At 41.7% G+C, this 27,992-nt stretch overlaps 1 protein-coding gene across 8 annotated transcripts in view; it reads right to left on the bottom strand.

Moving 5' to 3' along the window:
* Tex14 (testis expressed 14, intercellular bridge forming factor) overlaps nt 1–27,992 on the bottom strand; it is a 156,025-nt gene that overhangs the window by 38,095 nt on the left and 89,938 nt on the right. For 7 of the 8 annotated variants that reach the window (XM_087910134.1, XM_087910133.1, XM_087910132.1 and 4 more), the window contains 9 exons: nt 27,499–27,622; nt 26,771–26,949; nt 15,370–15,521; nt 13,755–13,945; nt 13,105–13,255; nt 9,510–10,426; nt 5,627–5,733; nt 2,706–2,794; nt 1,409–1,690 (listed from right to left, as the gene is read on the bottom strand). In XM_087910134.1, coding sequence (XP_087766260.1) covers nt 1,409–1,690; nt 2,706–2,794; nt 5,627–5,733; nt 9,510–10,426; nt 13,105–13,255; nt 13,755–13,945; nt 15,370–15,521; nt 26,771–26,949; nt 27,499–27,622 — 2,192 coding nt within the window. The remainder of the gene's footprint in view (nt 1–1,408; nt 1,691–2,705; nt 2,795–5,626; nt 5,734–9,509; nt 10,427–13,104; nt 13,256–13,754; nt 13,946–15,369; nt 15,522–26,770; nt 26,950–27,498; nt 27,623–27,992) is intronic. The other variant, XM_087910138.1, reaches the window with a different exon arrangement.

Consider the following 27,992-nt stretch of genomic DNA (forward strand, 5'->3'; position numbering starts at 1 on the left):
ACAGGTATATGCTGGTACATGAGTACACAAGAAGGCCAGAGGAAGATGCTAGGTATTTTCCTCTATTTATATCTGTCGATATGAATGCACAGCATCTACACCTGATCTTATTGCTGCCTCAGCTGCTGACTGCGCCTCTGTAGCTGCTGCCTGGCCCCTCCACATAGAAAGGCAAATGCTGTTTTAACTAAGTCTCTATCCTTTTATTTTACCAATAAAGAATACAGAGCCAGATGCTGGCATGAAAACCTGCTAGCTCTGAGAGGCAGAGAAAGCAGCCAGCTGACCTTCCTCCTTCACCAATGTTCCAGAAAGTGAGCTTCTCCTGCCATCTCAGACCAAAAAAGACTGCCAAACTGCAAGTCTCTCCCTACTGCTTCCTGTTCACCTCTCTATCTGTCTTCCTGACTTCCTCTTACTCTCTATGGCTACTTGATGTCAACCAGTTGCTTGCTTTGCCTCTTGACCTATGGTTGATTTTATTTAAGTAATAAATAATAGAATACAATAAACAGAAAGCTCCTGGATTAAAGATGTGTACTAGGGTTGACCACACCACAGCTAGAGGCAGGTTTTTTGAGCAACTAACACAATTCTGTGGTTCACAGTGTGATCAAATACCCTGCAACACATCTCCACATTATCTCTTGAGACTGTCTCAGTGGACCTGGCACTCACAGATTGCATGGATTATGTGTTCAGTATGCTCTAGGGATTTATCTGTCATTTCTAGGACTAGGTAGTCATGCTTGAATTTTATCAGGTGCTAGGGATTCAAATTCAAGCTTCACACTTACACAGCAGGCCCATATCCTTGGGATCCCCCCTCCCTTGGAAAGTACAAACGGAGAAGCCAAGAGATTTTCTGCAAAGTTAAGTGTCAATTTTAGATGTCTTTTGTTTGACTCCAACATCTGTCTTGAAATTATTATCTGATTATCTGACTGTGAATCGAAAGCCATATGGCCTCAGTAAGTTTATTTCCAACTTAGAATGCAATGAAAAAAAGAAAAAGCTGGCTGGGTATGATGGCATACACCTACCTACAATACCAGCACTCGGGAGTCTGAGGGAGTAGGATAGCAAGTTCCAGGTGAGCCTGGGCTATACAGCAAAAACAAAGAAACATCAACTAGGCAATGATAACTCACCCTCAGGTAAGAAAGGTTTGATTCCTTACTAGGTTGACCCAGGACAAGGTCAGCACTTGAAGATTATTTTACTTCCTTTGGACAAAGGGACCTTGTTTTAGTAATAGGGAAACTAATGAATCTCTTCACCTTTGAACACAGGCTTTCTGAAAAGTAGGAGACAGGACCACACAAAGGGAATATGCTAGAAGTGCACATATTTTGAGATCTGATAAGTAGACAGAGTTCACCTAACCCAACTCCTCTAGTGAACTTACTGGTGAAGCGTCGGGGGCCTGTCTGTCTGCTGTGCTTGTTCCTGTCACAGTCACTGTTGTCCACTGCGCCAAACTTTACACTTCCTTTGGGCTCATCATTTTCCCTTTGATATTCTACAATGTGCTGCCAATGTGTGCTCTCAGGACCTCGGACTGGGGGTCGTGGCAAACGAGTGGTCTCATTTTCACTCTTACTCTCAAAAGGCACACTGCCCTGAGGACTCCAAGGAGGTACTAGGAGCTGTCCAGAAACTGCTTTCTCTGCCATTTCTTTTACTGCCACTGGGCACAAGAGAAAGAAACATTTAAAACATCACTGTAAACATTGGAAACCAAAGCTTTCAACCTTAAAAGATAAATACTACTTAACCCATATGGTAACAGTGATTGATCTGGCACAGCTTCATCGCCCTTACCTTGCCTGCTTGCCTTTAAAGGGAGGGGATTAGAACTGCGACAGACATAGAAAAATTTAGTTATGACTCCAAACAACAGCAGGAAGCAGTAGAGAACATGTAGATGGACCCTACTGCTGATTTAATGAGAAAGATAATATCTGAAATGCCCAGGCTATAGTAATTATCATCTGCCTGACTTTTCTAGACTATACTGAGCCCTAATATCTTTGGGAGAAGATACACACCAAGTAAACCACAACAAAAGGGTATTACAGAATATGTGATAGTAACATTGTATGCTCTCCATTTTAATATTTATGGGGTAAATATACTGTGTACTGTTTCACTACAATGTTATACAATGTATATTTATACAAATAATAGAAGTATTATCTACAAAGTTTAAAAATAGAAAAGCATTTTCCTTCTACAGTCTGCTATCAGAAGAGCTGTGCTTATATCATAGGATGGTGAGTATGGGTGTGTATGTATGTGTGTGTGTGAACAACAGTGTTATTTATGATCCTAAATAATGGTACATGTGTTTTTATACTTAAGAGATATCAAACAGGTGCTGGTGGAATTGCCTGGTTGTAGAGTGCTTGCTTAGCATGCACAATACCTAGGTTCAATCCCCAGAACCATAACACAAACAAAAGTGATGATAATCAAGAATTACATTTCATTCTTCAGTTAGGCATGACAGTGCATGCCTATATTTTTGCAGGGGGAGGGGGGTCGTGAGTTTAAGGCCAGCCTGAGTTACATAATGAGATCCTGCCTTAAAATAGATAGGTAGTTAGGTAGGTAGGTAGGTAGATAGACAGACAGACAGACAGAAAAACAGACAGACAGACAAACAAACAGTATCTACAAAAAAAACATGAGTTCATACTCACTTTTCCATTTTGAGTCTGCCTCTCCCTCATCTTCATTATTTCTTGACTTTGTATTATAGATTTCAGAAGATGCAGATTCCATACTGATCCTAAGTTGCATCATTTAGGGTAGGAGTGAGGTAGATACAAATTAAATGTTGGTTCAAGTTCCTAACAGTTCAAAGTCCACCAGCCCACCCACAATCCCTCCCCACTCAGACTTCTACCCACCACCAGCTAGCACCCAACGCCCTATCATCTCCAACTGTCAGGCCCCCTAGCCTGGCATAGCCCTGTTGATCCTGGATAACCCTGGTCTGCCGGAGTGGCTTGACTCGGGGAAGGGTGCACTATTTAGCTGAGTAACTCCTGACTTGGGATACTTGATTCCCTAGACCTTTCCTGGATGAAAAATTAAAAGATTTGGCTAAAAGATTCCCACAGGTTGGTTATTTTTTATTAATTTCCAAATTCATGATTCTAATAATGTTCTTGGGAGATTTTCAAAAGTAGAAAAACTGACAGTAGAAAGTTTCCTCTGACAAAATCTGTCCTTCACTATAGCTGAGTCCACCCTGTCCCCAGACAAATCACAAGTGACAGTTAATGTGGAGGTTCTCTGGTGCCAAGTCCACCATAGCACTGACAGCACAATAGCTAACCCCTGAAACAAGGCTCTTAAGGCACAAGGACCCTGATCCTGCTTGCTTGCTAGGTCACCTTTCTTGCATTAGTAAGTAACAGTCTCTCTGGACTAAGCTTCTTTAGTTGCAGTCTTCCTTCCTCTAAATATTCCATGATTATAACTATTTGCCATTGATTAAAATAACTCCTCAGGGCTGGGCATGGTGGCACACGCACTTAATCCCAGCCCTCTGCAGGCAGAGTAGGCAGACCTTTGTGAGCTCCAGGCCGGCTAGGAATACAAAGTGAAATTCTGTCTCAAATAATAACAGCAATAATAGTAATGATAAATAAATAAAATAACTCTTTTAAAGTGTGTGATCAGGCATGGCAGTGGTGGCGCACGCCTTTAATCCCATCACTTGGGAAGCAGAGGCAGGCAGATCTTTGTGAGTTCAAGGACAGCCTGGTCTACAGAGTGAGTTCCAGGACAGCCAGAGCTGTTACAAAGAGAAACTCTGTCTCAAACAACAAAATGTGTGCACTACTACCCAGCTGGACCAGAAAGAAGAGCTCAGATCTGACAGCTGCTTTCAAGAGATTTTTGGCAACAACTCTTAGATGTTCAAAACCTTTAACCTAATAATTCTGCTTCTGGGTAATTATCCTAAATACATAATCAAAAATACAGAAGAAAACTGTTTTTTATTTTCTGGGCTTCTGCAGGCGTGAAGACAGGGTTTCTCTGTGTAGCCCTGGCTATCCTTGAACTCATTCTGTAGACCAGGTTTGCCTCAGACTTAGGGAGATCTGCCTGCCTCTGCCTCCTGAGTGCTGGAACCAAAGATATGTGCCACTATGCTGGGTTTTTTGCATATTTTTATTACATTTTCATTTATTTTAAAGTAACTATGACCTTGTTTCCAACAAAATAAAAAAATCTAAAACTCAATGAGAAAAATATTTTTTTCAAAATAAGTTTATGAAAGTTTTTAAAAATAGCATAGCATGGTAAGTGAAATGTATTTATTTATTTTATTAAAGAATCTTACTCTGTAGCCCACGATAGTCTATCCCTCCTTTAGTGCTGAGATTACAGACATGAGTCACATGTCTATGCACCACATATGTACCTAGTGCCTGCAGAGGCCGGAAGAGGGAGTCACGGATGGTTGTGAGCTGCTATGTGGTGCCTAAGGATTGAACTTGGGTCCTCAGTAAGTTTTTAAACCACTGGGCCATCTCAGCCCCCTTTTCTGTTTTGTTTTGTTTGTTTGTTTTTAGACAGGGTCTCAATGTAGCCCAGGCTGACCTGGTACTTACTACAAAGACCATGCTCGCTTTAAATTACCTCTTCCTCCAAAGAGCTGGGATTGTAAGCATGTGCCACTATGTGCTTTTGCATATTTTTATTACATTTTCATTTATTTGGGAGGGAGTACGGTGGTGCATGCATGCACGTGCACACATGCATATAAACTAAATGTAAAGGAGCTGGAGATGGCTCAGTGGTTAGGAGCACTTGCCACTCTTGCAGAGCACTGAGGTCCAATTCTCATCAACAACACAGTGGTTAAGGAATAGCATAACTCCAGTTCAAGGGAATCCACAGATACTGCACACGTGTGGTATACACATATAAACGCAGGCAGAATATCCACACACATAAAATAAAAATAAGTATTTGGAAAAAAATAATGGGGCCGGAGATGGCTCAGAGGTTAAGAGCACTGGCTGCTCTTCCAGGGGACCTGGGTTCAATTCCTAGCATCCACATAGCAGCTCCCAACTGTCTATAACTCCAGTGTCAGGGTATATAGCACTCTCACACAGTAGAGACACATGTAGGCAAATCACAAATGCATACAACACAAAAATAGTTTAAAAATAATAAAAATAAATGTGTTTCAGCATGATGGCACACACCTTTAATCCTAGCACTTGGGAGGCAGAGGCAGGTAGTGCTTTTTGAGTTTGATACCATTCTGGTCTACATAGTGAGTTTCAGAACAGCCTGGGGTACATAGTGAGATTCTATCTCTAAAATAATAATATAATAATAATTTTTTAAAATTACCTAGAGAGTTTTAAAAAGGCAAAATACTTTACTACTGATACTGATGGATTCCCTGTGATTTAGCCTGTTGTGCACTTTGCTTGTGATGTCTTCTATAAGTTTCCATTCTGGTGTTTCTGCATTGCTTTTATTCATTATTCACAATCCATTTGTCATTAGATATCTGAAGGTCAGAAAGTGGCCTAAGGCCACATGGGCCTATAAAGGCATATGACACAAAGAACAGTAAATGTTAACCTACCTCCTGCTATTTTGGTTTTTATTTCTTTCCAAACTCTCCTTGGCTTCCTCAGTGGATACTAACTGTTCACCTGTGTTCTGCTTCCCAGGATCACGAACAGTTGGCAGCTTAAAAAAACAAACATGTCTCACTGCTTTGGGTGGCAAATTTTTCTTTTCACTCTCAAACTGTATTTTCAGAATCATTTTTTCTAAGTGTAGAAATAGCAAAACCAATTTATGATTATATCCTTTGTATGTTTCATATCTAATAACTTGGAAGTTTTTACTAAAGAATGTGGAGTTCAAGAACCCAGGCAGTCGGGCTGGAGAGATGGCTCAGAGGTTAAGAGCACTGCCTACTCTTCCAAAGGTCCTGAGTTCAATTTCCAGCAACCATACGGTGGCTCACAACCATCTGTAATGAGGTCTGGTGCCCTCTCTATATTGTATACATAATAAATACATATTTAAAAAAAAAGAACCCAGGCAGTCAAGAACTCAGAGAGAGCGAGGGCAAGCAGAAAATGAGTACAGAACCCAGGCCTGGCAGTGGTAGCAAACACCTTTAACCCAGCACTCGGAAGGCAGAGGCAGATGGATCGCTGGGTTCGAGGCCAGTCTGGTCTACAGAGTGAGTTCCAGGACAGCTGGGGCTGTTACACAGAGAAACCCTGTCTTTAAAAAAAACCAAAACCAAAACCAAAACAAAACAAAAAACCCTAGACTCAGAAGCTGAGTGCGATGATACACATGTGTGAGTCCAGTACTAAGATGTGACAGAAGGATGCTGGTGTTTGCGGCCAGCCTCTACTACAGGATAACATAGTGAGTTCAGGGCCGACCTAAGAGACACAATGAAACCTTGACTTTAAAAGATAAGTAAGAGTCAGGCAGTGGTGGTGCCTGCCTTTCATACCAGCAGTCAGGAGGCAGAGGCAGGATGATCTCTGTGAGTTTAAGGTCAGTCTGGTCTACAGAGCGAGTTCCAGGACAGCCAAGACTACACAGAGAAATGCTGTCTCAAAAAAACAAAGAAAGTTAAAATAAAAAAGAAATCAGAAACTTAAAAACTTTGCTAAGCATTTCTCCCATGCAGCAACAGAAAGGCAGAGATTTTCATGGCAAGCCCACTAAACCCTGGATTCCAGTCTAATTCTTGATGGAAATAATATAAAAGTCTCTAGTTCAGTTTCATCATCCATAAAAAGAAGGTAGTGCCTACCAGTAGGGTGCTGTGAAAACAAAATAGAATGAAGTTATAACATTTTGGAAATAGTGGAAGTAAAAAATAATAAACGCTATGACCTTGATTGAAAAGAGAAACATTTGCTTTTCCTTTACTTCATTTTAATAAGCTTACGTTCTCACTCTCTCCTAGCTTACAGCAACAAATGAAGACCTTAGGGATGGCATCAAATGCACAGAAATGAGAGAAATCATTAAACATGAAGTACATCTGACTTACACAGTGACTTCCTGGCCACCAGGGCTATATACTCAAGAACCTGTCTAGTATGAATACTGGCACATACTTATGTCAGCTCTTGGGAGGCTACGACAGGAGGATTTGGAGTTTGAGGACAACCTGGGATATAAGAGAATTTAAGGCAAGTCTGAGCTATATGTAATAGTCTCAAAAAGACAAAATGAAAAAAAGCCAGAGTTGGAGAGGGGTAGGGGAAGGGAGGAGAGCACCAAGCAGGTTGGATCTTAGTTAAAAGTACAGCAAGCTAATGGGCAAGGGATAGAGCTATTTGCCCCAACTAAGAATAAAAGATTATATTGTCAATAGAGAATTTTAACAAAAAAAACTCAATAAAAGCAAGTAATTATGACATTTCAGAATTAAACTCTTTCTCCCAGTGGAACAGACATCAACTACCCTCTCCCATTTTAGTTACAGCACCAGGCCTCAGGAAACTCCAGTCATTGGGCTTGCACTTCACATACTGTAAAAGGAGGGGTTGCTCCATGCCGTGGGGGCTTCCAGATCTAAAGTGTGGCTCAAAAGGTACTCCACTCAACTCTGTGAGTTTGTTCAAAGCTCTGTATTTGTTCTCGCATTCTTCAGTGATCAGATAAGTGTCTTCGATGTTATTATTAGGCACCAGACTAGGTACCTCAACTATGTAAAGAGCCACAGAAGAACCAGGCTGCAATGACACCTTCAGCTCCTGGGATATCTTGTTTATTTTTACTTAACTGTCTCCTTTGAAAAGCAGAGTTCTCACATCTTTTGTGTTGAAGTTAAAACACACTGGTGTGTAAGTATGGGCATAGTCTCAGGTTTATTCACTATTATATGCCAGGTTCTAATATAGCCTCTGACTTTATAAATATTTGTTTTATTTACACCCCCTCTCTCTTTCTGTGTGTGTGTGTTTGTGCGCCTACATCAGTCAATGGGCATATCTTTAATTTTCACTTCTTTTTTAATTATTTGCTTATTTATGTATTTATTTATTTGATGTATATGGCTGTTCTGACTGCATATCTGTCTGTCTGCGTATCATGTGTATCATGCGTATGCCTGGTGTCCAGAGAGGTCAAAACAGGGGGGTCTAAGACCCTAGAACTGGAGTTACAGGCAGTTGTGAGATGCCATGTAGATTCTAGGAACTGAACTTGGATCCTCTGGAAGAGCAGCCAGTGCTCTTAATGCCTGAGCCATCTCTTGTAAGGCCCCTCCACCTTTTTTGAGACAAGACATCTCACTTGAACTTATAACTCACCTGTTCAGCTAGACTAGTTGGCCATCAAACTCCAGGGATCCTCCTGTCTCCACCGCCCCAGCACTAGGTAAAAACTGACATAACTGATTTTTTTTTAATGAGTGCTGGAGATCAAACTCAAGTTCTCATGCTTGTCTGGCAGGCATTTTACTGCTGAGCCATGTTGTGGGATACCCTGCTGTAGGCTGTGAATATGTTTTATTACCACTGGTTAATAAAGAAGCTTCTTTGGCTTATAGCAGAGAAGAATATAGCTTGTTGGGAAGTCCAAGCAGAGAGAAAGAAGGCAAAGTGGAAGGAGATGCAAGCAGTCACCAAAGAAGCAAGATGTGAGGTAACAAGTCTTGAGCCTCATGGTACAATATAAACTAAGAGAAATTGGTTAATTTAGGTTGTAAGAGCTAGTTAATAAGTCTGAGTTAATAGGCCAAACAGTATGTAATAGGCCAAACAGAGAGGGAGGAGGAGAGGGAGTGGGGGGAGTGGGAGGGTGTTGGGAGGAGGGGCAGAAATGGAAACTTTTATAAATTAATAAACTTTTATAAATTTAAAAAAAGACTCACAGTGTGTATTTTAAAAGCAGCTGCAGGACCAGGTGGGATGAGAAACCTCCAGTTACATCTTTCCAGTCCCATATAAATAATTTTTAAATAACTTAACGGGAAATTTAGAGTAGAGAATTTTTTAAAGCGTGTGGGCTTGAGTGCATGTATGTACGGAGGAAGGCCCTGGACCCCCTGGAACTAAAGTTATGAGTGGTTGTAAGATGACTCATATCAGTGCTGACAAATGAACCCAGGTCCTTTGCAAAAGCAGCAAGTACTATTTAAGTACTGAGCCATGTCTCCAGCCCCTAAAATATCAAAAATATTTTATACATGTTGAATTGCATCAATTGTTAGTACTTAACTGATCTATAAAACAAATTTCTCATAGTTGAACCTAATATATTTGAAACTATGGAGAAGGACAAAGGCTTTGTGCTTGGTTTGGAATAGGGGTTAGAGAGAATATGTACCACAGAATTCCATCATAGAAGCCTTATTTCCTAAACCAAAAGGACCTTGCTAACGAGCTATCTACATTTATTTATAGGTACTGCATACAGGTCACAGGAAATATTGGTTCAAGGATCCTGCAAAGGTAGTTCCTTCCACCCACTTAATGTACCTGATTGTTTGTCTCTGACTGGTCTTCTCTGCTTTCTTCAGAAACTTGTGTGAAAGGCTTCCAGTCACAGCTTAGTTTCTCAGGCTTTTTGCCAAAATGTCCTTCTTGGAAGTCTCTCTCCGCTCCTGGAGACTTTACTAGGGCCAACCAATAACCACCATTTTCTGACTGCCTGAGCTCTGATAACTGCGTAACAGGAGGAGGATAAGTCAAAGATGGAGGACCCACAGCTAACAGAAACTTGGCATTTGCAAATCTTAATGAAGCATCCCACAAACTCCTGCATTGATTGTCCAGCTCCTTCTGTGCCAACTCAAGTTCATCTATTTCCTGCTCAAGCTTCCTCAGCCACTCAGCATTCTGCTGCATCATTACTTGTGAAATCTTTAGATTCAGTACACACTTACTGACAAACTCATCAGTCTTTGACCAACTGCTCGTTTTGCTCTTGTCTTCTCTAGTTGGTTCGGTCAGGCTGAGTGAACTGAGGGAGTCACTTTGCCAGTCGCCATCCCCAAAGGAAAGGTCTGTGTCAACTTCTGAAAAGCTCTTGTCCTCCTCACAAAAACAATGCAATTCTCTCTCCATCTTATCCAGCTCTTCTTCCAGAGATGGAAGTTCATCTACCTGGTCTGGCTTATCCCCCTCGGGTGATAAAGCAGTCCCTGGGTACTCTTCCTCTTTGATAGTTCCCAAGTTGAAGCAGCCTGAGTAGATTTCGTTGATTTCAAAGCTACAGAGGCTGGTCTGACTTGCAGTGGGGCTCCTGACCTCTTCTGTCAAACACGAAGCAGGAGGAGAAGGAACATTTGGATTCTCAGGTTCCTGGACTGACAGACTTGAATCCAGGACCGGAGGAGTCAGTACTGTTTTACCAGTGGGAACACAGTGATCTGCTGGTGAATGGGGCTGACTACCTGTTGGAAAGAATAGCAATACCCAGATGATTAAACTAATCAAAGAAGGTAAGCAGCCTTGGCTATTGTTCAAGATATACACCATGAGTTGGGTCAGGTGGCACACACACCTTTAATCACAGCATTTGGCAGGCTGAGGCAGAAGGATCTCAAGTTAGATGCCAGTCTGAATCATAGAGTGAGAGCCTGTCTCAAATAACAAAATAATAACTTTTTAAAAGGCATAAAAACCATCTTTTATTTTTCCAACTCCCTTACCAGGAGTAAGATCCTACCAGAAGACCAATAGGTACAACAGAGGATGAAAAGCTATTTTTTGTTGCTGTTGTTTGAGACAGGATCTCTTTGCCTAGCCCTGGTTGTATTGGAACTCACAATCTCACTATGTAGACCAGTCTGGCCTTGAACCCAGAGATCTGCTTGCCTCTGCCTCCAGACTACCAAGTGCTGGGATTAAGGGCTTCCTTCAGACTCCCAAATGCTGGGATTGAGGGCTGCCTCTAGACTCACAAATGCTGAGATTGAGGGTGTGTATCATCACACCCAGCCAGCAGAGGATGAAAGGATATTTCTAATCTAAGTAAAAATTCCCATTTTGACATCGAATAAGATAGACATTTGGGGCTATGGAGGTCTAATTTCTAAGAATGTTCTAGGCTTCATTTATACTATTTTAAATGTGTTTGACTGACAGAACATTCAAATTCAAGGTTCCTGGAACCCAAGGACTACACCCACGACTTCCTTTGTGCATTAAATGTGTGATTAAAACAGCTGAGGTGATGCTTTTGGTAAGTGTGGGGTAAAAGTGGTGGAGACTATTGCCTAAGAAGCTACTGTATCACAGGAAAAATAAATGGCTACAAGAATAACTTGAGGGATGACACACTCATAACTTAAGTTGATAAGGGTACAACTTTCAGGAAATGGGATGAAGGACACAAATAATGAAAATTTGGAAGGGGACATTCTGGAAGCTTCCACCCGTCAGAGGAGAGTCCAAGTAAACAGTGATTAGGCTATAATTAAAAGGCCTGCCTGCCAGTGGTGGCACACGCCTTTAATCCCAGCACTTGGGAGGCAGAGGCAGGCAGATCTTTGTGAGTTCGAGGCCAGCCTGGTCTACAAGAGCTAGTTCCAGGTCAGGCTCCAAAACTACAGAGAAACCCTGTTTTGAAAAACCAAAAAAAAAAAAAAAGTTCCAACTCGGAAACAAGCTCTGCAATCCCAAGCATCTTCAGTCTCCTCAGCTGGAACAGGAGCCATCAAGTGAGTGTCATGACTGAGCACTTTAAAAAATAAGGTCCTGTTGCTCAGACTGACCCCAAACTGCAGAATTCAAGTGATACTCCTATCTCACATTCCCAAATCGTGGGATTATAAATCCATATCACTGTGCCAAGCTGGTCAGCACATAGGACTTTTACATTTTTAAAATTATTTTTATGGTGCTGAAGAGAGGGCACAGAGGTCAACAGCACTGGCTGCTTTTCCAGAAGTCCTGAGCTCAATCCTAGCACCCACACCATAACTCACAACCATCCGTAATAAGATCTCATGCCCTCTTCTGGCCTGCAGACGTCCATGTAGACAGAGCACTCATATACATAAAATATAAAACAATCTTTTTAAAATTTTTCTTTTCTAAGCAATTACATAAATTCCTATGACTGGTCATACTATAAATTCAGTTACTATTAAGTTCTGCATATAAGCCTTGTGTTTATATAGCCTATAAGATTTAATTTAATAATTTTAAGGATCTTAGCTTTTTCCTAAAGTACCTATCTTTTTTCAGCACAGGTTATATATACAATTTAAAAGAGACAGTTAGTGTCCATGTGATTCACAAACAGTAAACTGATACCCAGTATAGTGGCATTTGCCTATAATTCCAGCATTTGGAAGACTTAAGACAGAAGGATTGAGCATTCAAGACCGGCCTAGGCTATGAGACTCTAACTTTAATAAAACCAAAAACAGGGCTGGAGAAGTGATTCATCAGTTAAGAGCACTGGTTGCTCTTCTAGAGGACCTGGGTTCAATTCCCAGCACCTATATAGTGGATCACAACCAAATATATAGCTCTTCTGGATTCCCCGGACATCAGGCATGAATGCTGGTACTCAGGCATACATGCAGCCAAAATACTCATAAAATAAAAATAAATCTCTCTTTTTTTAAAAAAAAAAAAAGAGTCAATGAGAGATCTCAGTGGCAAGTTTGATTCCCAGGACCCGAGAGACCTGACACAAGTTGTCTTTTTTTTTTTTTTTAATAAAATGTGGTCTATCTCAGAGTGGGTATCCACCCTCTGTTGGATGAAATGTGGGTATATCTCAGAGTGGGTATCCACCATTTGTGAGTTACCTTTTTTTGTTTTTTGTTTGTTTTTATTTATTATGTAAACAATGGTCTGTCTGCAGGTGTCCCTGCAGACAGAAGTTGGCACCAGATCTTATTACAGGTGGTTGTTGGGACTTGAACTCAGGACCTCTGGAAGAACAGTCAATGCTCTTAACCACTTAGCCATCTCTCCAGCCCCGAAAAGTTGTCTTCTAACTCCACACATGCATCACAGCACATGTGTACCAGCACACATACACACAATTCTAAAACATAAACACCTAAAACATCCCTCGGTTATCAAAGTAATGCTTTGTGTGTTCAAGTCATACCCATTTCCTTTAGCTCTTTGATGTCTAAGTCTGGAATGTCTTTTTGATATTCTGAAGTTAGTCCTAGACAGGGGTTAACATCAGGATGGGCTTCATAGCTCTGCGTTCTGGGGCTCTCAGCTGGCTGAGTTTTCTGAGCTCCAAGAAACTCCTACAACAAAAACATTGTCAATGACACATTTGAATTCATCCAAATGCTATCTGTGTTTTTAGAAACATGTATATCTCAAATATCTCCTTCTTTCTCTTGTTAGACTGGTCATCAAGGCTAATTAGCTAGTTTATTATTAGTACAATTCTGCCATTCACTTTATTTTTATTATACCCTACAACTTCTCCAGATCTCGCCTAAATTCTCTGATGCATTCTCTAAGTTAAACAGAGAGGCTTTCCTCAGCAACACAGTATAATAAAACAAGGCTTTCCAAAACTTTGAGGACTTTTTGAGAACTAGTCACAGTATGTACCTCTACACTAGCTTTGAACTTTCTATCCCATCCCCAACCCATGTCCTCGCATGACATGAATCTACAGGCATGCACCACTGTCCTCAATTCCAAACATTTCTAAAACTTGGGCCTCTAGCTTCCTGGTCTCTAACCCAATGAAGTAGGTAGCAGAAACAAACTTCTCCCAATTTCAGGGCTTGCCTTTAAGTCATTCTTCATAATATACCGGATATCTTGTAGGTTCATTGTTCGATTTTTCTGCTTGGCGTGGATACCTGACTTAACAATATCATAGTAAGGTTCCGGAAGCCTGACATCAGCTTCTAAATAACTTCCCAAGGCTATGGTTTCTTTAATAACTGAGCCATCCAAGCCATTCCAGGGTATGTTGTCTATAAGTAAAATGTAATAGATAGGAATAAGATTAAGATTCACAAGTAAGTTGCCTACGTCTCTGTAATAACCTCTTGCCCATGTTCCTGTAAACAACCCTAATGGAACTCACGGGGTCATGGAAAAAAAAGACAAACAGACATGAAAGTAGAAAGGGACTAGTTGGGAATGAGTGAGGGGGGGCAAAAGTGGGTAATGTAGGGGCTGGAGAGATGACTCAGCAGTTAAGAGCACTGGCTGCTCTTCCAAAGGATCCAGGTTCAAGTCCCATCACCCACGTGGCTGCTTACAATCACCAGTAACCTTACTTCCAGGGATCCAATGCTCTCTTCTGGGTACTGCAGGCACTAGGTACACAGACATGCACAGACATGCATGTAGAGAAAATATACATACACATAAAATGAAATTAAAAATAGAAAGAGCAAGGAGGGTGAATATGATCAAAATACATTTTATATATGTATAAAAACAATTGTCATATATAATTAATATATAATAAAACATTTAAAAATACAGAGTAACACAGAGAAATAAAAGAAAGAAAAAATAAACCAGAAGTGGTTAAGAACTTAGTCACGTCAGTTGGTCCCTTTAAACATTACTTTCTTCTCCCAGAGAAACCACCTGGCCCAATTATGGACAGGAGTCATTTAACCTATATGCCAGGGAAATCCCTCGGACACAGAAAATAGTTAGTGTCAGCTTCCTGCATACATGGGTGTCTCTAGTAGACTTGGAAACAAGCTAACGCTTGGGCATGAGGCTGAGTAGATCATGAATTCATCTCCTGAAGAGTGCAGTTTTGCCTCTAGGATTCCAAACATCAAAAAGACAGCTGACTCTGCCTACTCCCTTGAATGTGGTTTTACATGTGTGTGTGTGCATATGGATGTGTCTGTCTCTCTCTCTCTCTCTCAGGAGTCCTTTTGTCTTCAGTTATGTGAGTACTTTACTCAAAGTCATGTAGGTTTCAAGGGGCTTTCATTTTTTTCAAGTGACATCAAGTATGCATCTACCATTTTCTATATTTTGCTTAAGTGCTTTATCAACAGCAGGCTGATCTATGGGCTTTTCTGAGTTATAAATAGTTAAAGGAAGATTTCTTGGAAACTATCTTGTGTCTAATAAGCACAAAGAAGATCCTTGAAGCCAGGTGTGGTGCTGCATGCTTTTATTCCCAGAGCTCAGTAGGCAGAGGCAAACTGTCTAAGTTTGAAGCCAGCCTGGTCTACATAGATAGTTCCAGGACAGTCAGGGCTATATGTTAGAGACCCTATCTCAGAAAAGCAGACAAACAAACAAAGATCAGGATTTTTTTCTTTAAGTTATGAATTTTCATAAAACTAAGTAACTCCTTGGGGGAAATCTCTAACCTAAAAATAAGGACTTAGATCAACTTTGAATATATGCATTTGATCACCTGTTAAAATTTCTTGTATGATCATGGAAAAGCTGTAGATGTCTGACTTCACAGTGGCTGCCTTCTGTAGGATCACTTCTGGAGCAGCCCAGTTGTAGAGCTGGGTGGGGAGGGGCACTCGTGTCATGTCCCTGTGTGTGCCGCTGTCCTGGCTATGGAAAGAAACACAAGGCCGAGTCATTGTGATGGCCACATAGCACACATAAATATTTTCCTATGAGGTAACAATCTCCTGGCGCTTCCGCAAATTCAACTAGACACTGAGTTACCATACACTGCCTCAGAGCTCTCCCAATGCATACAATTCCTTATCATTCCTGCTTGACTGGCCCTACCTTCCCTAGTTTATGTGGCCACTCCCCACTCCACTCAAACCACAGGGGCCATCGTCCACTTGCACTAGGAAGACACTCCCACTTCCACTCCACATGAGCAGTTCCTTCTGCCTGACATATTCAGTGACTGGCTGTTTCTTGTGGCCAAGACATTAATTTGAAAGTTGCCTCTGCTGGGCAGTGGTGGCGCACGCCTTTAATCCCAGCACTCCGGAGGTAGAGGCAGGCAGATCTCTGTGAGTTTGAGGCCAGCCTGGTCTACAAGAACTAGTTCCAGGACAACTAGGGCTTTTACACAGAGAAACCCTGCCATGAAAAACCGAAAAAGAAAAAGAAAAAAAAAGAAAAGAAAGAAAGAAAAAGTAAGTAAGTTGCTTCCTTAGGGAGCCCTTCCCTGATTATCTACTTTAAAAGTAGTACTGTTTTATTAGCTGCAGAACAACTTTTCTTAAGTTTATTGTTATTATATTTTGCATTCAGCTCTCTGAGAGTAGCCACATCTTTTTTCCCCTCTGGAAAACCGTGGTTCCTCCTGAATCAGGTTTTTGCACTTGGCACTGTATTTTTGGAAGCTTCATTCAGGTTTTTTTGAGATATGGAAATCTACTGGCTAAAGTGTAAATATAGAGAAAAATAAAAAGCGATGGGATAATGGAAAGTGCTTCATTTCACCAAGGCTGGAACCCCTGCAGCTGCTAAGGCCAAGTTCATTCTCAACGTGTCTCTGAGTCTTCATTTCACGAACCCGCTTCAACCTACACACTTGCACCAATTTATTCGTGACATGCAGGGGATGACCTCAAGTTGTCAGGCTTAATGGCAAAGCCTTTATCTGATAAGGCCCAGACTAGCATAGAACTCACAGAGAGCCACCTGCCTCCGCCTCCTGAGTGCTGGAATTAAAGGGGTGCACCATGACACCTGGGCTATGACTTCTTTTTAGAACTCAAGTCCTCTGGGGAATGAGCCCTTTCAGTTCATCAAAGTTCACTGATTTGTGTAAACAATTATCTTTCCAACCAAACATCTTAAGCGCCAAGTCAGACTATCATAAATGTCTCCCAGGCCAACAAGAGGCCTCAGGGTGAAGTGAAGTCAGTACTGACTACCCATAGCTGTCTTGGTATTCAAATGAAATTATGGATGTGGCTACACTCTGTAGGCATAAAGTACTCATTCCATCAAGTAGGACATAATAAGGCCATAATGGCAGGCATTTGGTAAAGGTCTGATGACTGCTCACTGATAGTTATCCTGGGGCTGGGGCTGGAGATCAGTTGGTAGAGAGCCTGCACAGCGTGTAAGAAACCCCGGGCTCACGCTCCAGTACTAGTACACCTGTAATCTAAGCACCTCGGAGGTACAGCAAAGGACCTGAGTTAAGTTCCCAGCACATGTAGGTTACAACTGCCCATAACGCTAGTTCCAGGAGTCCAACTCTGTCTTCTGGTCTCTGTGGACACCAGGCATGCACATGATACACATATATACATACATGTGGGCAAAATGCTCATACACATAAAATAAAAACAATTTTTGAGCTGTTACTAGAAGGGCAAAGGCCAGGGAGATGAATGACACATGCCTATATCTCCATGTGGTGGTGTGCATGAGAGTCGCCCCACAGGCTCATATGTTTGAACCAGTGAGATTTTTTAAATGATATTTTAATTAATTCCTTGAGAACCTTTATACACTGTATTTTTTTTGTCATTTCACCCACCCCCACAGTTCCCTGTCCATCCAGCACGGCCATTGACAGAGAGCAGTGAAGCCAGGAAATCATGAATTAGAAAATATGATCTTAGTTTTTATTTGTATCACTAAATGATAAACTGGGAAATTGTGATTTGTGATATTCAGACATATTTAATATACAAATATTTATATATTTAATGTATAAATTTGGAATATCCACTATATAATTATGTATTAAATTAACATAACTTACATTAGTGCCACAAAAGTCAATAGGTCTTTTCTGGCTATGATTTTGTTTTATAGGGGAACTGGGGATCAAACACAGACCCTCATCCATGCTAGACAAGCGCTCTTCCTCAGCTATCCCCCAAAAGGCAATGAGTATTCTACTGTCTGTAGTGTATTTGGGGGAAACTACCACGCTTCCTTCTTCAAGCTGGGCATTTCTCCAAAGGACTGCAGGCCTCTTGGGCTCAGGTTAGGTCCTAGCAAGGGACAAGTCATAACCAGAATTCAAATTCTTTCTTTTTTATTCTTACTTTCTTCTCTCCCAGCCTTCCTTCTCTCAAGTGCTCACTTAACGTATGAGAGGCCCTGTGTGTCATGCCAACATGGAAAAGGGCTGGAGTGGTGCTGAGGGCGAGAGCCTTCTGTTCTGGCTGCCACTGTAGGGCAGTGAAGTTTTATGGGATTCAGTTTTTACATTACATTTGGGTATAACTCTATGTGACACCACTTTCAGGGTCAAGTGGTGTACTGCTCTAAAGATTCAGCTGAGGAATTAAGAGTAGAAAAAACCTGCTGCATCCCTTTCATGCCAGGAGATAGAATGTTACTATTGACAAGATGTTAAACTAATGAGCCCAAATATAGAGTTCCCCAAAATAAATGCAGAATTGAAAGCTATCTGGACTCATGGTTCATCAACTTACATTACAAAGAAAGGTATACTGTTGCAGCTATGATGACTTCCTGATTGTCATTTCTTCCTGAAGTTCCATCAGAGATCAGCAAGCCCAAATCTCACATTATTTCTACCATGCCCATTATGCCCCTCATCAACTCTAGCTAACTCTTACCCTTCTGTCCTTCCTTCATTTCCTTCCTTCCTTTCCTTTCCTTTCCCTTCCTTCCTCCTTCTCCTCCAAGCCTAACCTCATCAGCTGTTAACACCAGCTCCTCAATGCATTGCACATCTTTCTATGTGGCCCCCTAGCTCCAACCCAGGGTCTCCAAGCTCCATTCCAGGGTCTCCAAGCTGATCTTCCTGCATTAACCTCCAGTTCATCCTCCCTGTGGCCTAGGGACATTTCCTATCATCTGACTCTATTCAGTTATGCCCCTAACCTACTAGCTGGGACACCATCCCTTTACTCCTCTGGACTTCACTTTCCTGTATAAAAGGACAGGTGCTAGGCTGAAGCTGTAGCTTGGTGTGGAGCACCTGCTTAGCATATATGCGGCCCTGTGATTGGTTCCCAGCATCATAATTTGAAAAAAAAGGGGGGGGGGGAGTTAGGGTTGGGACAGACAATCTCCAAACTGTATTTCACTTAGGAGTCCTATTTCCAAGAAAACGCAAAATCAGAATAAATTGTTATGCTGTCTTCTCAACAGCAGATGGCACTCTTAACTGACCAATGGTGTCATTTCTGTCAGCCTTTGAAGTCTCTGATAAGACTATCAAGCAAAAAGTCCAAAACCCTAGCTGCCCTGGATTATAGAGTCAACGTAGTTAACCCCAATTTTTGTACTATTAAGTGTTCTTTTCACCTAGATTCATCTAAGCATGCACCAGATACTAAGCAAACAACTACCCTGGATATTTACTGTCAATTTGACACAAGCTACAGTCATTTGAGAAGAGAGAGCTAAACTGAGAAAATGTCCCCACCAGATTGGCCTGTGGGCAATCCTGTGGTAAATTTTCCTGGAAGGCCCAGATCACTGTGGACTCTGATAGCCACAACTAGGCTGCCGATGGTCCTGGACATTGTAAGAACATGGGCCCACCAGAGCTGCCCTCCTAGGTGAATGGAGCTTTGTGTTCTGGTTTATATGAATGCATGAGCTTAAGATAGCTTAAGGAAATGAATCTCCTACTTTACTATAGGTAGAAGCCCATGGCAGGCTTAAAAATTTTCATACCCTAGCAGTGGGCCTGGGAATCAGAGGAAGAGCAGCTTTAGAAATACATTGCAGTGATCTGTCTAACCAGGCTCGGGAGGACAGGGAAGAGACAAGAGAAGCAGTGGGAACAATACAGGACTAAGTGGACTCCTTGAAGAAGCCATTCTCCAGAAAAGGCCTAAATCTACCAACAGCAGGGAAGGGAGGATCTGGACATCCTTAAACAAAGAATGCTGCTATTGTGCTAACAAATCAGGAATGGTCAGAGATACAATGGTTAAACAGTTAAAAGGAAACAGTCAAAGGAAGAAAAGCACTAAAAACACCTCTGAGACTCCTGGAATCAAAAACTTTGGCTGATGCCTTTAGCAGGGTCTTTCCTCCTGATCATTTTGAGTCTATAATTTGGACCCTACACCCTAAACATCTGCTCCAGTTCATTACATCCTGTATAGAAATTATAAAGTTGGCATAGGAACAGACAGGAGGTCCAATGGAACAGAATAGAAGACCCGGATATCAATTCACACATCTTCAAACACCTGATCTTTGATAAAGAAGCAAAAAAAATCAAAAGGAAAAAAGAAAGCATATTTAACAAGTGGTGCTGGCATAACTCGATATCAACATGCAGAAAAATGAAAATAGACCTCTATCTATCACCATGCACAAAACTCAAGTCCAAATGGGTCAACGACCTCAACATAAAGCCAGACACACTGAACCTTACAGAAGAGAAAATGGGAAGTACACTTGAAGACACTGGCACAGGGAACCACTTCCTAAATAGAACCCCAGCAGCACAGACACTGAGAGAAACAATTGATAAATGGGACCTCCTGAAACTGAAAAGCTTCTGTAAAGCAAAGGACATGGTCAACAAGACAAAATGACAGCCTACAGAATGGGAAAAGATCTTCACTAACCCCACATAAGACAGAGGGCTGATCTCCAAAATATACAAAGAACGCAAGAAATTGGACACCAGAAGATCACATAATCCAATTAAAAACATGGAGTACAGACCTAAACAGAGAACTCTCAACAGAGGAATCTAAAATGGCTGAAAGACACTTAAGGAAATGTTCAACATCCTTAGTCATCAGAGAAGTGCAAATCAAAACAACTCTGAGATTCTATCTTACACCTGTAAAAATGGCCAAGATCAAAAACACTGACGATCACTTATGCTGGGGAGGTAGTGGGGAAAAGGCAACACTTCTGCATTGCTGGTGGGAATGCAAGCTGGTACAGCCCCTTTGGATGTCAGTGTGGTGATTTCTCAGAAAAGTAGGAAACAACCTTCCTCAAGACCCAGTAATACCACTTTTGTGTACATATCCAAAGGATGCTCAATCGTGCCACAAGGACATGTGCTCAACTATGTTCATAGCAGCTTTATTTGTCATAGCCAGAACCTCAAAACAACCTAAATGCCCTTTGATCAAAGAATAGATAAGAAAAAGGTGATACATTTACACAATGGAGTACTACACAGCAGAAAAAAATAAGAACAGCTTGAATTTTGCAGGAAAATGGATGAAGCTAGAAAGCATTATTTTGAGTGAGGTAACCCAGACACAGAAAGACAATTATCACATGTATTCACTCATAGGTGGTTTTTAAACATTAAGCAAAGAAAGCCAGCCTACAAATCACAATCCCAGAGAACCTAGACAACAATGAGGACACTAAGAGAGACTTACATAGATCTAATCTACATGGGAAGTAGAAAGTATAAAAAGACAAGCTGTCCTGAGTAAATTGGGAGCATGGAGACCTTGGGGGAGGATTGAAGAGGGAGGGGAGATACAGGGAAGGGAGCAGAGAAAAATGTAGAGCTCATTAAATATCAATAAAAAGAGAAGTTATAAAGTTACAAACAGCATTGACTTCTAAGCCCCCTCAATTTAGTACCACAGCAGTTAGACACCAGATGCCTGGGGCTCCTGATGAAGTAGAATGATAAAATTGGAGCCTTATATTATATTAATCACCTCCAAAAGAGAAGAGTGAAGGAAAGGAGAATAGAAAGCTTTAATATTAATTATGAGGTTACATTGGAATAAGAAACTACCTCTGATCTGAGACAGCAGAGCTAACACTGAACTGCCGGCTTCTGCTCTGTGAACCTACTTGCCCCTTCTTATTTTCTAGAACAGGAGACATCTGCTCATCTCCCTTAGAAAGTGACTGCCACCAATATCTGCTTAGACAGCAAGTCCTCTTTGCTAAAGATAAAACTGTCTTATTGAAAATCTTGCAAATTTCAGCTTCTGTAAAACTTGCTTAGCTCTGGGGGAATCTCCTTTGAAGTGGAGACAGAAAGATAATGGTCACAGATCATGACAATGCCTAATCTTATATAAATCATGAAATATTTTGGATGGGGTTAGGCCTCTTTAAACAATAGCTACAAACTGGGCAGTGGTGGCGCACGCCTTTAATCCCAGCACTCGGGAGGCAGAGGCAGGCGAATCTCTGTGAGTTCAAGACCAGCCTAGTCTACAAGAGCTAGTTCCAGGATAGGCTCCAAAGCTACAGAGAAACCCTGTCTTGAAAAAACAAAACAAAACAAAACAAAACAAAAAAACAGCTACAGGATACAGTTGTGTGCTAATAACAGAAACTTTTCCTTTATCACTGTGCTGAGAATTTCCTGTTGGGGAAGACTGAAGCCCCAGCCTCTCTACAATCTCAGTGCTGGGATCCAGTGACAAGAGGACCCCTGGGGTAGAGAGCAACTGAAGAAAACACCTAATGCTTATCTCTAATTTCCTCATGCACACACACACATACACATGTGCATGCACACACATACACAAATACATATTTTAAAATTAGATATGGGCACGGCTATAATCTCAACACTCGGGGCAGAGGTAAGAGTACTGCCACATGTGGAATGGGCAACTTCAAATAAATATCAACTTCTACTAAGATAGTTAATGGCAAAAAAATCACTACAAAGAGAATTGTGGACAATGGTCAAGAAAGAGTAGAAGCTGAAGAAGACGGACAGTTAAAGTCCTTGACAATAAATAAATGGTAAGAATCACCTGTTATGATTGAATAGCAAGTAATTCAACACATGCATTTAAGAGAAATGCTAAACCATAACAAGCACCACTTGAGGAATAACAGGAACTTTTTTTTTGAAGATTTCAAACGAACTCAACTTTCTGTATAACTGTACCTAATCTAAAGTATTTATAAAACAGTTCATCGCAGTCCCTATTTGTCATAGATTTTGAGTTTGTTGTTGGGACCACAGAATAGGACAATTTTTTTGTCTTTAAAATTGTTGTAACCTCTGTATGTACTTTGCTTTAAATAAACCAAAACAAATAATAATCAAAACAAAACCATAATCTGAGCAGTGCTATTGAGCAGTGCTAGGACGAGATTGTTTTCTGACACCAGCAGGGATCTGCTTCCCATTGTGTTGAACTGTGAGTGAGTAGTGTCAGCCTGCTGTGAAGCTAACGTTGCCAGATGAACCTTCTGCAGAAATATTTCAGTCTTATTTTCAGTATTTAGTAATGAACACTATTACTGCATCAATGGTAATACATTTCTGGTTTAGTGTAAACTAAGAATATTTTCTAGTTGTGCATGGATGCTGGCAAATTCGTCAGTTCTGAAAACTGTTTAAGTATGTAATGTTAAGCTTAGGTTAAAACTGGTAATTTGGGTCTTTGTAATTTGCTTTATAAGAAAGTACTGCCATAAATTTGAGGCCAGCCAAGCATACACAATGAGTTCCAGGCCAATCAGAGTTACAGATCAAGACTTTAGCAGCAAAAAAGATGGCTCAAAGGTTAAAAGCATGTACTGCTCTTTCAGAGGACCCAAGTTCAGTTCCTAGCACCCATATTGGGTTGTTCAAAACCATCTATAACTACAGCTACAAAGGAATCTGATACTTATACACATGTGCACATACCTACATGTAGACACATACGTATGTATACTTTAAAATAATTTTTAGCCAGGCAGTGGTGGTGCACATCTTTAATCTCAGTACTCAGGAGGCAGAGGCAGGTGGATCTCTGTGACTTTGAGTTTTGAGGATCTCTGTGAGTTTGGTCTACAGAGCTAGTTCCAGGACAGTCAAAGGCTATACAAAGAAATCTGTCTTGAAAAATGAAAATAATAATAAAAAATTTTAAAAAGAAAAGCAAAACATAAAGTTTACTGGATATGGCAGATAAGCAATACAGAAAGGGAATAGACTGAAGGTGAGTTCAAATAACCAGGAAGTGTCTAGAATTGCAGCATAGGCAGCACTTGAGAGGTAGAGGCAAAAGGATCAGGAGCTCAAGGCCATTCTTGGCTATATAGCAAGTGTGAGACTAGCCTGGTCTACTTGAGACGCTGTCTCAAAAAGGTAAATAAAACTAACCAGATGGAAGAGGGTAAGGAGGACAGTGCAGTATTATCAGAGTACTTCCCGCGAAGTGTGCACACTTAGAATGACTTCCGGACTTCAAACAAAGTGTCTGAACAATAAGGAGCCCCTGAAAAGTTTTTTTTTCAATTTGGTACGTGCATGCGTGAGTGTGTGTATGTGTGCATGTGTGAGTGTGCTCGAGCATGTGCCCTCATGCACGAGGTGGGATCAAAAGACAATTTTCATAGCCAAGTGGAGGTGGTGCACACTTTTAATCCTAGCTCTAGGGAGGCAGAGGAAAGTGGATCTCTGAGCTCAGAGCCAGCCTGGTTTACAGAGTGAGTTCCAGAATAACCAGGGATACACAGAGAAACCCTGTCTCGGGATGGGCTGGGGAGAGAGTCAGCTTTCAGACAGCAGTTCTCTCCTTCCACCATGGCTCTGGGGCTCCTGTTTAGGGTGTCAGGCTTGAGTGGCAAGCACTTTTGCTTGCTGAGCTACCTTGCTGGTCAACCCTGGAGGGTTTGAACTGGGACTGTGAAGGGACAAACCTGAGACATAACTGATGATTGCTGCCTGACCTCTGTGGTACTTCACTGAAAACTCCAACAGTTCCAGTCATGCCCTCTCTCGCCTCTCTCTTGCTCTTGGTGCCTTAACATACAAGAGCCAGAGAGATACTTAACCCATAAATCATCTACGATACTCTAATACTCTAAAAACACGCCTCACAGTATCTCAAGGTCTAGGGTAAAATTTAGAGTCCTTACCAAGGTCCTCAGGACTAAGTACAAGCCCTGACTCCTTTCAAAATAGAGCGCAATTACCACTGGTGCACAGAAAGGCAAAACCTGCTTCAGTCGCACCGAGTGCTTATGAGGAGGGACTTGTTCTCGGCATCTGGGATCCAGCAGTGAATAAAACAGATTTATGTCCCCACTAAGCTCTGCATGTAGTGACAGCAGTACATTACTGGAGAATGTCAGCAGCAAAATCACGCTCAACTCAGAAGCAAAGCACCAGGTATGGGAGGCAAGGGGGCAAAGGAAGAAGATGAAGAGCGAGCAGGGTCTGTCCAGTGGCTAAGAGCAGTGTTCTCGACAGAACAAAGTGGTGCCAAAGGCCCAGAGCTGTGGGTGGCACTGAAGATGGACAGAAGAGGCCCTCTGCCTCCTAGAACATGGCATGGAGAATTACAGCCAATCTCTGGTCTCAGCCCTGTAGGAAACTAAGCCCAACTATCAGTGTTCGAATGAGGGAGCTGTTTTAAGTGTCTCAAACTGTATTTGGGTCCCTTGAGAGCACAGTATGCCTTTGTTACTCAGCAGAAGATAAAGCTCACTGGTTCCCATTATCTCCTCTCTTCTATAGCTAAGGTAAATTTCTGAGCCTCCATCCAATAAGAAGGTAATTGGTTCTAGCCAGTGGAAAGTGGAAAGCTGCAATGTGCCATTTCAGGCCAGCCCCAAATCTTACTATGTACCCTATCTGCTTTCTCTTATTCCATGGCTAGCAATGAAAAGAATGCAGTGGGCAACTGAGGCCTTAAGGGTGACTGGTCACTAACGGGAGAAATGTATAACAAGACCCCTTTCTTTTTGAAAATTTTTGTTGTTGTTGCTTTATTTGTTTTTTGAAATAGGGTTTCTCTGTGCAGTTTTGGAGCCTGTACTGGAACTTGCTCTGTAGACCAGGCTGGCCTTGAACTCCTCCTGCCTCTGTCTCCTAAGTACTAGGATGAAAGGTGTGCACCACAACTGCCTAGCAACAAGGCCCATTTCAACACACATGGAAGATTACAAGGTAAGAACATACAACTCAGCCCAGTGTGGTGGCACACTCCTTTCATTCCAGTACTTGGGAGGCAGAGGCAAGATCTCTGAGGCTGTCTACAGAGCACAGAGTGATTTCTAGGACAGCCAGAGTTACATGGAGAAACCCTGTCTCAAAAACCCAAAAGATAATATAATACTCTGTTTTACAAAATGGAAAATTTTAGAGTGCATATACATTGGCTAATACAGGCATGTTACATGTCTATAAAAGTGAGACTACCCTGAGCAGAAGTAACTTTCCAGCCAGATGTGGCAACACATACTTGCAACAGATCTTGAGAGGCAGATAAAAGAGAACTGTGGATTCAAGTCCAGCCTGGACTACATACTGCTGAGCTACACAAGAACCCATCTCAGAAAACAAAAAGGAGGACTGGTGAGAGGCCTCAGTGGGAAAAGTTCCTGACAGCAAGCCTGATGACTTGAACTGCCCTCTCCTCATCTCTCTCCCTCCCTCCCCCCACTCTCACACATGCGCACACGCGCGCACACACACACACACACACACACACACACAAAATGCAAAACAATTTTTGTTTGTTTTTCGAGACAGGGTTTCTCTCTATCTTTGGAGCCTGTTCTGGAACTAGATCTTGTAGACCAGGCTGGCCTCGAACTCACAGAGATCCGCCTGTCTCTGTCTCCCAAGTGCTGGGATTAAAGGTGTGTGCCACTGTCCAGCTGCAAAACAAATTTTTAAGCAATCTAACTATAGCCTTTGCAAACAGCTTCTCTCTCTCTCTCTCTCCCTCTCTCTCTCTCTCTCTCTCTCTCTCTCTCTCTCTCTCTCTCTCTCACACACACACACACACACACACAAATATATACATACAAAACGCAAAACAAACTTTTAAACAGTCTATCTATAGCCGAATTTGGTAAATCTTTCTGTACTGGCAGACATTTTCCCACCAAGGAAACTTGAACACTTTAGATTTCAGCACTATAACAAAGGTCTCCCAGGAAGTCCCTCTTCAGAAAGAAACTATACTGGAGGCTATACCTACCTTTCCATCATATATTCCAGGTTGGTCAGTCTTGCTTCTCCTGCAGAGACAATGTGGACAGCGTAGGAGCTAAGGGAGCGATGGACAAAGCCCCGGGAATGGAGGTAGATCAAGGCATCGGCAATCTGGAGCAGTAAGTGCACAATCACTTCCATGTGCAACACTGGGAACTGGGATCTCTGCAAGCAAGAGAAAAAGTTCCAAAACCAAAAGAAAAGACCTCCTGGTGTCATTTCCAAAGTCTTTTCATTTGATTCTCACACTTCCTGATATTCTCGTTTAGCAGATGGGGAGCCTAAATGTCAGTGAGGTTAAGTGACTGATCTATAGTTCCACTGATCCAGGCTGCTGGCTCTAAACCTCAGCTCCTTTCCTACAGGTGAGCTGCTTTATATAATGACACATTAGAAGAAAGTACTGTAAACTTGGTATGTGCATTCCAGCTTAACCTGGGAAACTGCCAGGGAGGGGAGGTCCCTTCACTTCTACCAGTAAAACTACCCTGGCACCTCCCTAACCAATACTGTGGCTGGGAGAACCTGGAAGCTCAATTAAATCACAATACTTCAACATTTGCTTACCAGTCTTATCTGACATGTTACACCACATACAATACATGAAAATAATTTACAGATTCATCTCCTAAATGAGAACTCTGCATAAATGGCAGGGAAGAGGGCAGGAAGAAGAGTAAGGCAGCTAGGAAAATCTATAGAAAGACCATTTACTCGTTCATGGAGGACACTGAACAGGGTGCCAACTGTGATACGCTCATACACCAGGCGAATTTTCTTCAGGTCCTGGGACAAACATACAGCCATCAGCTGCAGCAGGTTAGGGTGCCGCAGGTTGCTACAAAAGATAAAAATCTTCATTAGGGACAGGGCATAGGAGGGCATGATGAAAACACAGGTGATATTCTTTACATCATTTGAACACATTCTACACAAATTCCACTTATAGCCAGGCATGGTGGCTCAACCTATAATCTCAGAACTCGGGACACAGAAGCAGGAGAAGCTTAAACTCATCCTCTACTACACAGTGAGCTCAAGTTCAGTCTGGAATGCATGACATCTTGTCTCAAAAACACAGCACAGAAAAGCAAAAGCCAACAAATCACAACTTATATACAGCATTTTTTTAGAAAATAAAATGAGTTCTAAAAGGGGAGACATTTATTGGAAGATGCTGAGGCTTCAGAGGGTGAGTTATCAGTGGT

The sequence above is a fragment of the Myodes glareolus genome, chromosome 9 (genome assembly GCF_982192425.1).
Source record: "Myodes glareolus chromosome 9, mMyoGla1.1, whole genome shotgun sequence".
Taxonomy (NCBI): Eukaryota; Metazoa; Chordata; class Mammalia; order Rodentia; family Cricetidae; genus Myodes; species Myodes glareolus.